The sequence below is a fragment of the Prionailurus viverrinus genome, chromosome B1 (genome assembly GCF_022837055.1).
Source record: "Prionailurus viverrinus isolate Anna chromosome B1, UM_Priviv_1.0, whole genome shotgun sequence".
In the NCBI taxonomy this organism is placed as follows: Eukaryota; Metazoa; Chordata; class Mammalia; order Carnivora; family Felidae; genus Prionailurus; species Prionailurus viverrinus.
Window position 1 is genome coordinate 74,041,345 of NC_062564.1, and position 12,445 is coordinate 74,053,789.

General features: G+C 40.4%; 1 protein-coding gene across 1 annotated transcript in view; it reads left to right on the forward strand.

The window, feature by feature from the left end:
• RNF175 (ring finger protein 175) overlaps window positions 1-12,445 on the forward strand; it is a 47,652-nt gene that overhangs the window by 7,476 nt on the left and 27,731 nt on the right. Inside the window, exons 2-3 of the mRNA XM_047857587.1 lie at window positions 2,170-2,207; window positions 5,480-5,621. Of these exons, the coding sequence (XP_047713543.1) occupies window positions 2,170-2,207; window positions 5,480-5,621 (180 nt within the window). The remainder of the gene's footprint in view (window positions 1-2,169; window positions 2,208-5,479; window positions 5,622-12,445) is intronic.

The following is a 12,445-nucleotide window of genomic DNA, read 5'->3' on the forward strand; positions in this document are numbered from 1 at the left end:
AGCATAGAAGACACCAGAGAATCCTTTTCTGCAGAGATAAAAGAACTAAAACCTAGTCAGGCTGAAATTAAAAATGCTATAACCAAGATGCAATCTCAAATGGATGCCATGATGGTGAGGATGAATGAAGCAGAGCAGCAAATCAGTGATATAAAAGATAAAATTATGGAAAATAATGAAGCTGAAAAGAAGAGAGAAACAAAGGCAAAAGATCAGGATACAAGATGTAGGGAACTCAGCAACTTAATTAAGAGGAATAACATTTGTATCATCGGAGTTCCTTGTCATACTTTTAAGTGAAAACTATCTTATGGAAATGTTTTATTTTTAATGTTAATTTTTATTAAAATTCTGTATATCCACAATTTAAAGAGTCAAAGAGTTCTACAAGACTTAAGTGGGACCCCATCACCACTCCACCTTCCCCATTCTTGATTTTCACTCCCCAGAGGCAACAACTTTCAGCTCTTCTCAGAAACCAATGGTGGACTCTCCTGGCAGGTGGTAGGCAGGAGCTCAGCAATGAGCAGTAATGTCCTCATGCTCCTGGAAGATCCCAGTGCTCAGAGGGCCTTATTCTCCCCAACCCCAGGGATGCTGCTTCTTGCCCTCAGCCCTGCAATGGGGGGATAGCCAGAAGCAGGAGAGTGCAAGGGCCACCTCCCAACCCACCCCATGTGTCCCAACCCCCAACCCCCAGCCCATAGGCACCCAGGGTCCTCTGCCCACAGTAATAAAGTGATTGTGCCCCATTGACTCCCTGTCGGCCCCAGATGTGGGGTGAAGGGTTGTGGGAGAGGCACAGTAAATGGACACATCCAGGGCTGGAGTGAATGCACAAGCACTGTGCCTTTTCCCCCTACTGTCTCTGCCTGCCCCAGCCCAGCCCCAAGCCAGATACCTCACTGTCCCTAAGAGAAGATGGGACTGGGGAAACCCTGGGGTCTAAAGATTCAACTAGCCCTCTCAGTGGACCTCCTGAGGCTCTCCAGTTGTTTTGACCACCATTTGAATATCAGGGACCACCTGATGGGATCAGGGAACCATAGAGAAGCTGCCAGCATCACCTGCTGCTTCACCCATTTCCTCTTTCCTGGCATTATCCTCCTTCCTGGCATTATCTGGCAAGTCCTGGCATTGTGCAAATACTGCCTAAGCCTCTACTTAGCTGTGTTATTCTCTCTTCTAAGGGAACCCCTCAATCTTGTGGCAGAAGCACAGATTTTATAATGAAACCTGTTTACCCCAAGTCAGAGAAATCCTAGATTGAATGGATGGCATTATTTTTTTTATTCCATGTGTCAGATTTGCTGGTGCCATTTGAATAAAACATATAGAAAAAACACATACTTAATATCAGATTTGTGTAACAAATGTCTTCTTTGCATTCCCTTCTTTGCTGTCATTGGGGATTTTAGCTTTTAACATATAGGACTAGGGATTAAGCTGTCTGTGTTCTCCATGAAAGTTATAAGATTATGTCTTTCCAAGGATTGCCTTAAAGGTTTCAAATGACCAAATGTAATAGATTAGTAGTGATCAAGGGAAGGCAGCATGTGCCTACAACCTGTAGGTCATTCGAAAACACTTCCTAGTCTCTGTGTTCTCAAACTCAGTCTGCAAGGGCAAGGCCAGATTACCCTCTTCCCTGGGGCCAGGCTTTAAATTAAATTAACAGGAGGACACAAAAGATGCCCCAAACAAGTCGAGCCTCTGGTCAGCTCGGTCTCTAAAACCTTGAACTTGGTGATACTTACTCTTGGCATCATTTAAGACACCAGCAACAGATGTTTTCTTTTTAGGATTTACATATCATATCCCAAAAGCCAAGGGGACACTGCTTATTGGGAGGCCACTCTCTACAACCTCGACTGAATTGCCAAATAAACTACAGGAATGGAGCCTCATCTGATTCTCTGACAGCAGCAGAATCAAATATTTATTAACAGTAACTTAATTACTCTTTTGGGTGTGGGTGTGTGTGTGTGTGTGTGTGTGTGTGTGTCTTAGTTCCATAAGCAAATATTCTATTAGGGATTTCATCCTAAGTTATTGTAGTACTAGGAAACATCACTGTTTTTCATGGCTTGAGTTTCCCATGTAATGCTGTAAAATACAAGCTGAACAAATGAAGAAGTTTTGAGAAGGGCTCTTTTTGTTTTTTTTCAGATCTCTCACACAAAGCTTTCTGCGGATGATGAATGGAAGTAAGTGATTAGAATTTTTTTAATGGTTTAAACTTACATTTTAACTAAAATTACATTTCCACCTTAACAGTTTGAGAAATCAAACAAAGCCATCATTTATTTGTAAATTTCTCGGGGCACAGAAGGTGGGTTAGTTTAGCATGCATGCACAAAGATAGGATAAACCAAACCGCAAGGATTTCATCTGTTTCCTACAGTGTGATTCATGCAGTCCCACAAAGCTGGGTTTATATGTCCTTCAAAATAGGACAGTGTCAAGTTAGTATTTATTTTAGGCACAAGATACATCTGGTTTTCTTTATATGCTATTTCCCCTGTGTTCTGGTACTTGGGGCCAGTAGGGCCCTGTGGGCACCAAAAAAATGAAAAATGAAAAGTTCCTCCTTTTTTGCATTATGGTAATCAATTATGAATGTATTCCTAATCAAAATAGGAAACACTTATTACATTTGCATACTACTTGATACCTTCAAAGTACATCCACATAGGTTATTTTGAGATGTTTTCATTATCTATAATGATATAATGAGTGTTTTCATTATATATAATTATATATATAATAGATGAATGTCACAAAGCATATTTTGTTTTATATCCATGCAAGTCTTATTTTAGGCTGATGATAAATTCACTCTGCTATCTACATGGCCTAAGTTGAAAGTCTTTTCATTAAATAGAATATTAAATAGTTATTTTGCTGTTGTGCCTGTAAAAACTATAAGTTCTCATGCCCCTTTATTTTTCTTCACTTCCCATTTCTTCAGAGGAGCAAGTGTATTTTTTAATGAGCTTCTGGAAATCATTTGTGTTTCTTAAGTTCGCTTCCAACACAAAGACTATTAACAATGTAATTTTATTCAGGTTGTTTACCTGATAGGGACTTTATCTTCTTCATTTGATGAGTGTAGGGGTTTCAGTACGTCTAATGTGCCTTCCAGCATTAACGTTCTAAGATTCCATCTCAAAGAAGCTGACCTCAGGCAAGATTTACTAGGCTCTACAGGATCATTTCTACACGTTCTGCAGCAGGGGGCACCCTCAGTGCCCTTTTCTGAGGCACCTAGTACTTCTCTACTCGTTAGAGTAGCTGTAGAAGTTATGGTAAAGGGGCTCCTGGATGGCTCATTCCCATAAGGTTAAGCATCCAACTCTTGATTTGGGCTCAGGTCATGATCTCATGTTTCGTGTGAGTTCAAGCCCTGCATCAGGCTCTCTGCTGGCAGTATAGCCTGCTTGGGATTCTTTCTCTCTCTGCCCCTCCCCTGCTCTCTCTCTCTCTCAATATAAATAAATATTAAAAAATTAAAAAAAATAAATTATTAGTAAAGGGGGAAGAACCCAATCCACATACCCAAGGGGTGCCTTTAAAAGGCTACAATCTTATGGCACAGAGTATTACCCTGCAGTGTTTGTGGGGTTTTCTTTAAGTTTATTTATTTATTTTGAGAGAGCATGGGGGGGGGGGGGAGAGAAAGAGAGAGAATCCCAAGCAGGCTCCACACTGTCAGCACAAAGCCTGACTCGGGGTTCAAACTCACAAAACTGTGAGATCACGACCTGAGCCGAAATCAAGAGACGCTTAACGGAGCCACCCAGACACAGCTCTGTAGTGTTTTCTGATGTGCACACTAAATTTACACCATATCTAGTCATAAGTGGAAAGAAACTTCAAGAGATTTTGTGACTCATGGTGCCCCACTGGGGATGAAAGATAATGCTAACCACTATCTATAAAGTACTTGATTGGCAACATTCATAATTTTCCCTGTTGCCCTAATCTTGACCCTGGACTGCTCTCTCTTCCTCTAGCCCAGTGGTTCTCAATCTTGGCTGCATCTTGAAATCACATTGGGAACTTGAACTACCATAACAAGTACCACAGACCAGGTGGTTTAAACAGAAATTTACTTCCTCACAGTTCTGGGGGCAAGAAGTCCCAGATCAAGGTGTCAGCACATTTGGGTTCTCCTGACACTTCTCCTTGGCTTGCAGATGGCCGCCTTCTCACTGCATCTTCATATGGTTTTCCCTCTGTGTGAGTTTATAACCAGATCTCCTTCTAAGGACACCAGTCAGATTGGATTAGGGCCCACCCAGTGACAGCATTTAACCTTATTCCTTAAAGTTCCTATCACCAAATACAGTCACCTTCTAAGGTAACTGGTGGGGAAGGGGGGGTAGGACTTTAACATATGAATGTGGGGAAGCCCACAGTTCAGCCCATAGCACACAGAAATGGTCATTTAATTGATCTGGCCACAGCTTGGACATTGAGACTTTTAAAACTCCCCAGTGATTTCCAATTTACAGCAACATCAAGATCCACTGCTCTAAGCTTTCTTTGAAGCCACTTCTGCTATAGGAAGTTAAACCAGATGACATACTGTTATAGTGTTTTCTCTACCGTTATGCAAAACCAAGAGTCCAACTAAAAACTGAAACATTCAGCCATCATCTAAATATGCCCGCCTAAGATAATACTTAGGCTTCCTCTTTCTCCTTATAATGAAAAAAAAAAAAAAATTATACAGCTCACTCAGGAGTTTTCTGGAGGCCTTTGGATAACATTCGCTCCATTAGCACCATCTGCAGGATATCCTTTTACTTCAAAATATTAAAAATTACTTGAAATTACCATATTTTACTATTTTGACTTTCGAAAATGGAAATTTCATATTATTTAATCTAATATAATAATCTATATATTATATGTTATATAATATATTACATAGTTTATTATAATCTAATAATAATTGTTATTCCTTATTTAAGAACAAATAAAATAACATGGGGTTTGCAGTTCGAGAACAATCTTGTGAAGTACCGAGGGGCCATTATTTTAAGTTTGCAAGGAGGCAACTGAGCTGCAGAGAGGATGAGTCACTTTCACAAGTCTGTGTGGCGATGGGACTGGTATGCAGGTCTGTCCAGAGCCCATCAGTGATTTTTTTCAGCCCCATCCCTTAACTTGAAAGGACAAGGCTGAGGCCAAAACCACACAGGCAAGCTAAGGGCTGAGAGGAATTGGTATCCCTGATGAACTCAGGTTCCTCCTCTCCATTGCCCCCTCCTCAAGCCTGGGAGAAAAGGAAAAATTAAAAAAAAATTGTTTTTAATTAAAAAAAACAACCAGGAAAACTATAATCAAAGCTTAAAACCCCCTACATTTGAAACCTCCAATTGCTTTCTATGAGCCCAAACTTTTTTTTTTTCCTAAATATACTGTGCAAGGGTTGAGGCCTTTTTCAGATGACCTCATTTGCTGGTTCCAGCCTGCAGCAGGAAAGGATGTACAAGATGCACCGGGGCCATGAGTCCATGCACGTGGAGATGATCTTGATCTTCCTCTGCGCACTGGTCATCGCCCAGATAGTGCTGGTACAGTGGAGACAGAGGCATGGCCGGTCCTACAATGTGAGTTGCCCCAAGGGGACTTCTGGAATCCTGTTCTTCCTGCCACATCCCTCCCTTGAAGGAAATGCTTTGGTTTCAGTCAATGGTTCTCAACGAGGTGTAGTTTTGCCCCCAGGAGATACTTGGCAACATCTGGAAACATTTTTGATTGTCACGCCTTAGTGGGAAGGGAGAGGGGGATGGGAATTACTTCTGGCTTGTAGTGGGTAGAGGCCACGGAGGCCACTAAACGTGCACAGGACAGCTCTTCGCGATAAAATGTCAATAGTAACAAGACCAAGAATCCCTGGTTTAAGTAAACCAATTTTCCTTTAGCAATAGCAACTTCTGCCAATGTCCTAGGAAAAGGAGGATTAGGAATAGCAGAAACAGAAGATTGAGGCTAACTTTGAGCAATAAACTCTCTTGGCATTGATAATTTGCATATCTATGGAAATGTGTTGATGCCAACATTGCACTGACCTCATCAGTAGAGTTTGATCCCATTTTCATACACCAATCCCACTCGAGCAAAGTCCCCTGGAACTTTGCCATCTCATGGGCTCAGAATCGTAGCTCAGGCCACGAAGGACCTGAGACCTTCCTACTGCAATGTTTAAGAGCAGTGGTTCTCAAATTTTAAGGTGCATCAGAATCACCTGGAGAGGTGAATCAGTTTGTTAATCAGATTTCCTGGTCCCACCCCCAAAGTCCTGGATTGAATAGGGGCCCAAGGATTTGCATGTCTAACAAGTTCTCAGGTGGTGCTGATGGTACTGGTCTGAGACCACATTTGAGAACCAGTCATTTAGATTTGAGTATGTTGCACAGGAAGAAAGTCCTCAATTAACACTACATGGTTCTGGGTCTTGGACTTGTCATTGTATAAGAAGATTATCTGTGATGTATGAAATGCTGGCTTAGACCAGTATTTTATTGTATTTCATTTTTAACCATCACAAAAATTATTCCCTTTTGAATTCTGCATACTGTTTAAGTTTAGACAATTTGAACATTTTATTTAGAAAGAGACATCCTTTTTTTTTTTTTTTTTTTTAAGCAAACACATTTGCTGCCATGCCAGTGCTGTCTTGTCAATTAAAATAAACATCCCCTGGGGCGCCTGGGTGTTTCAGTCAGTTAAATGTCCGACTTTGGCTCAGGTCATGATCTAGAGGTTCAGGAGTTCAAGCCCCTCCTCAGGCTCTCTGCTGTCAGCACAGAGCCCGCTTCAGATCCTCTGTCCCCACTCTCTCTGTCCCTCCCCCACTCATTCATTCTCTCTCTCTCTTTCTCTCCCCCCTCTCTCTCAAAAATAAACATTTAAAAAAATTTTTAATAAACATCCTCTATATTACACTTGAACAAATTGTTTTTAAAAGAAAAAGACTAGAATAAAATTTCATTAGTTATTCACTTATACAAAAGAAAACCTCCATAATATATGTTAACCATGGTTTTCTTATCTGCAAAATGGAAATAACCTAACATACAGAATCTCTGGAGTCCTTAAGTAAGAAGAAACCTGAATTCTTAAGGAAACCATTCATAGCCCTGTTCCATAATTCCTTTATAACTGATAATTATCTCTGGATTAGATATTTTAAAACATGTCCAGTTTCCATAGCAACATAAGTACAGATTTTGCATAGAAAACCCCCTGCCCTTGAAAGGAAATGCCTTATGAGCCACCTGACCTGCATTATACCCCACTACTCCAACACCATTTTTATTTGATGACTTTCGAGGCGGCTTATCCCAAAAAAGACTATGTCCTTGTCTTGTATTTGAAGAAATTGCCCCTTTGTCAACTCTCTGAAGATGTGTATCACCACATCAGTCAATGTGGAGCTCACACAATGGCTCTACCTAGCCACAGATATACCTGCCCATGGATCAGAGGCCACTTGAAGGACTTGTTGCCATTGGAGGTTCTAACCCTTAATGAATCAGGCTACACTGGTCCCAGGCAGACATCCTTGAGCTCAACAACTGTTGGTTAGCTGGAGGGTTCTTCCCAAATTGTTTCTTATTGCTCACTACATAAGCTGTGCTGCCTGGAATAACTTCCAGGCTTGTTACTTTCACTAGCACCCCATCCTTCACCAACAACTGGACTCCCTTAGTCACCCCACTTCTCCCCAAAGTTGCTGTTTCTATGTTCTTCTATCACACAGGTCCTCTATTTTATGGCTACCAAGAGGGGTTCTGTGGTCCTAAGGATCCCCTTGGAGGTGACCAGATGACTGTGATAGTGGCCTCTCTTTTTTTAATTTTTTTTTTAACATTCATTTTTTGAGAGACAGAGAGAGACAGAGTGTGAGTGGGGGAGGGGCAGAGAGAGAGAGGGAGACACAGAATCCGAAGCAGGCTCCAGGCTCTGAGCTGTCAGCACAGAGCCCAACACAGGGATCAAACTCATGAACTGTGAGATCATGACATGAGCCCAAGTCAGATGCCTAACTGACTAAGCCACTCAGGCACCCCAGTGGCTTCTGTTAGAGTGATCCTGCCTGGCACTTTAACAAAGCCGGGAACCCAAATGAAGATAGCCCACAGTGGTCAAGGACAGATTTTGGTCTCATGGTAGCTCTATTGGGACTCTGCTAGATTCGCTCATAATCACGGTTACCCTCTAGAATATTTCCTACTTCTTTGCCCACTGGTCAATCTATATTATGCATTGTCCCAAAGGAATGGGTGGAGTAGCCCCTTTTCCCTGCATGTCTCTGTTGACAATCTTTGGCTCAAGTTGAGAGCCAGCATGTGAGGCTGATCTTTCCCATACTACTGCCTCAAATTTGTCCCATACTTTGCATTTCTTCTAAAGAGTTCACTGCCAGAGCCAGTCATCAGAACACAGCCATTTCAGGAACTCGTGGTGAAATCTGTAACCATTGAATTTGGAAATGGTTTCCAGAGCAATAATAGCTGATTCCAGCACTAGTTTCCAGCTTTCTTATTGTACTCTGCATGAACTGTATCAAAAAAACCCTGCACCTGACATACTCTTCAATTTAACATCTTTTGTTTTGAAAGTTTATTTTTATTTATTTTGACAGAGACAGAGAGAATGGGGGAGGGGCAGAGAGAGAGAGGGAGAGTCCCAAGCAGGCCTCTGAGCTGCCAGTGCAGAGCCCGATGTGGGGCTCCAACTCACGAAACTATGAGATCATGACGTGAGCTGAAATCAAGAAGAGTTGGACACTCAACCGACTGAGTCATCCAGGCACCCCTCAATTTAACATCTTTGGGATGGAATTTGATAAGGACATGTTTCCACAAATGTTGAATTGAACAGCCTTATCATCCAGGGAAAACCTAACTTTTACATTGTTTCTCTTGGCGTCTAAGATCATGTGACCTCTAGCAGAACTACAGAGAGTTTTGAACATATTTATAAGATTCATGAAGTTCTTGGCTCTTTTCTACAAGGGGCCATATAATACAGTTTATTTCTATTATTCAATTTTATAATCTCTATCAATTTATTAGTAACATTATTATTTATAACATTTTAATTATAATTCCTATAGTAACAGATTTGTATATAAATTACTATATATAAATATTTACATATAAATTAGTTATTATTAAGTTGTGATAAGTGTTTTTTTATACATTATCTAAATTACTCCAGAAGATAATTATTTTTTATCCCCTTTGTGAAATACAGTTCAGAGGGATTAAAAAATTCAGTCAGGGTTATATAACTAACTAGTTGCAGAGTGGAGACTAGAATCCAACCTCACTAGTTTTTGGGGTTTTTTTTTCATGTCAAGGATAAGCTCCTTAAATATCGCTGCACCATGCTTTCCTAATCTGCAAAATGGAAACACTGAAGATGGGAACCTATCTCCAAAGTTACTAGAATTCAAAAACATTTCCCTGTGAGAACTTCTAGCACAGTGACTGATCCGTAGTGAGTGTTCAGTACCATGAGTTGAACTCTGAATGCATTCAAAAGATATTGATATAATATATAATAGTTTAAAATTTTCAATCACACACAGTGAAAGCAGTTTATTAATAAAAGAATCCTTTTCTGGGGCGCCTGGGTGGCACAGTCAGTTAAGCGTCCGACTTCAGCCAGGTCACGATCTCGCCGTCCGGGAGTTCGAGCCCCGCATCAGGCTCTGGGCTGATGGCTCAGAGCCTGGAGCCTGTTTCCGATTCTGTGTCTCCCTCTCTCTCTGCCCCTCCCCCGTTCATGCTCTGTCTCTCTCTGTCCCAAAAATAAATAAACGTTGAAAAAAAAATTAAAAAAAAAAAAAGAATCCTTTTCTGAACCCTTTTGTAAACCTAAAGCCAATACTCAGCTGTTAATGTGCACTCTCTGTTACAAGATCTCAATGTATTGTTTTTTTTCAAAGCAGTGCACCTGCTTCTCCTGCCACACCCTCTGCTCTGCCGTATGCTTTGCCCACACACTGTTCCCCAGGCTGATTTTGTGAGATGTGTTAATAGCAACCAGAGGCAGGATGGTAAAGGGAAGAGTACCTGCTTAGGAGTTACAAGAATTCAGCCACGCATTTAACCACAGTGAGCCTCCATTTCCTGATATTTCAAGTGATGGAATTTTTAAAAATAGGAATGAGTTTTGGTTGTAGCTCTGACAGGTAAAAAGCTTGAAAGTCATCACCCCCATCTTACCACAAGAAAAACCTAGACAGACTGAACGTCAATAAGTTTTCTCGGATCTATCAGAGAATTAAGGTTAGTGGGAAAACCACCAGCCAAAATCTGGAAAGACAGGGGAATGCAGGGAATCACAGCGGAGATCTCCTGACTGGGAGCAGAAGCTGCAAGAGCCGCACAATGGTTAGAAACACGTAAGGAGTAACTTCAAAGAATTGCTGGAGGTGGAGTTTAGACTAGTGTGAGAGAAAAACTGTTGGCGGCCACAGTCTTAGGGGCTTCCTCATATTATTTTAGGTTTCCAGCTCCAGGAATGCCACCAGATTCCCATGGTGTAGAGCCAAGGGGGGAAGAAAAAAAAAAAAAAAACCTTTGTGCTTCTGGCAGAGGGAGGGGAAAAGTAATCATTCTGAACTAGACCCAGAGTGTTCTCCATCACAGAGACACAGCAATGGAAATCAGAGCCTTCTCCAACGTGGGGGAAGAGAAATTACCCACTCCAGCCCCCTCTAGCCTTCCTGTCTCATCCAAAGGGAAAGCTAAAAGTTTAAACACACTTGTAAAGATCATGGCACAGAGACAGAGGCCCACAAAAGGACTGAGACTTAATCACAGAATAGAATACCTGCACTGTCCACCTGCCTTACCACCACATCGCAGGTGTCCAGTATAACAGTGGATTATAGCTGAAAGAGCTGCAAGCCTCAGAGGCTATACAAGGAGTTTTGATGGAAGCTCAAAGACAGAGAGAGAGATAGAAACAAGTATACTAGTGGAAATCGAAGCCTCTGATACCTACAGCAAACATTAATCACAGCCCAACCCCCAGGCAAATTAACACAAAAGATTTATTTATCTCAGTTCTTTTACCCCACACATTATGTTTGCCTTTCAACCAAAATTTAAAAGTCATGCTAAAAGGAGAATAAAACAGTCTGAAGAGACAAAGCAAGCATCAGAACCAGACCCAGACATTGCAGTGATTTGGGAATCATCACACTAGGAATTTAAAGTAACTATGGCTAAGATGCTAAGAGCTCTAATGGAAAAAGTAGATATGCAAGAACAGATAAGTGATGCAAGCAAAGAGGTGGAAAGTCCATGAAAAAAATAAATTCTTAAAGTAAAAAGAAAACTGAAACAGTAATGAAAAATGCCTTCAGTAGGCTTATCAATAAAGTACATGTGGTTGAGAAAAGAATGAGTGAGCTTGAAGATAATATTATTGAATATAATAATAATATTCAATAATTCAATATTCAGAAAAATTCAATAATACTATTGAAATGCAAAGAGAAAAAAAGAATTTTAAAAAACAAGAATATTCAAGAACCGTAGAACAATTTCAAAAAACATAATGTACACATATTGGAATACCAAAATGAAGAAAGAAATAAAGCTGCTGAAGAAATATTTGAAGGGCTAACGGTCAAGAATTTTTGTTTAATTAATGACAGACACCAAACCACAGACCTAAGACACTCAGAGAAGAAGCAGAACAAATACCAAGAAATCTATACCTGGACATATCAAATTCATACTGCAGAAAGACAAAGGGAAAATTCAAAAACAGCCAGAGGGAGAAAAACACCCTACCTACGGAGGAACAAGAATTTCATCAGATTCTTCTTCTTAAACCATATATGCAAGAAAAGAATAGAGTGAAATATTTAAAGCATTCAAAGAAAAATCCACCAATCTAGAATTCTAAATCCAGACAAATTATCCTTCAAAAGTGAAAGTGAAATACTTTCTCTCTCAGACAAACAAAAAGATTAGGGAATTCATCACCAGGAGACTTGACCTACAAGAAATGTTAAAAGAAGTTCTTCAGAAAGAAGGAAAATTGTATAGGTCAGAAACTCAAGTCTACATAGAGAATGGAAGAGTGTCAGAGAAGGAGTAAATGAAGATAAAATAAATTCTTTTCTTTCTTATTCTTAACCTAATAGATAACTCTTCATTCAAAGCAGTAATAGTAACAATCTACAGTTGACCCTTGAACAACAGGAGGGTTAGGGATGCTGCCCACCCCCACCCCCACCCCACCCCCCACACACACACACAGTTGAAAACCTGCATATAACTTTTGACTTTCCAAGACCATAACTACTAATAGCCTACTATTGACCAGAAGCCTTACCAAAAACATAAAAAAATGAAAAAATATATAATTAATATACTAATAGAGTAGAGAAAATAGAATC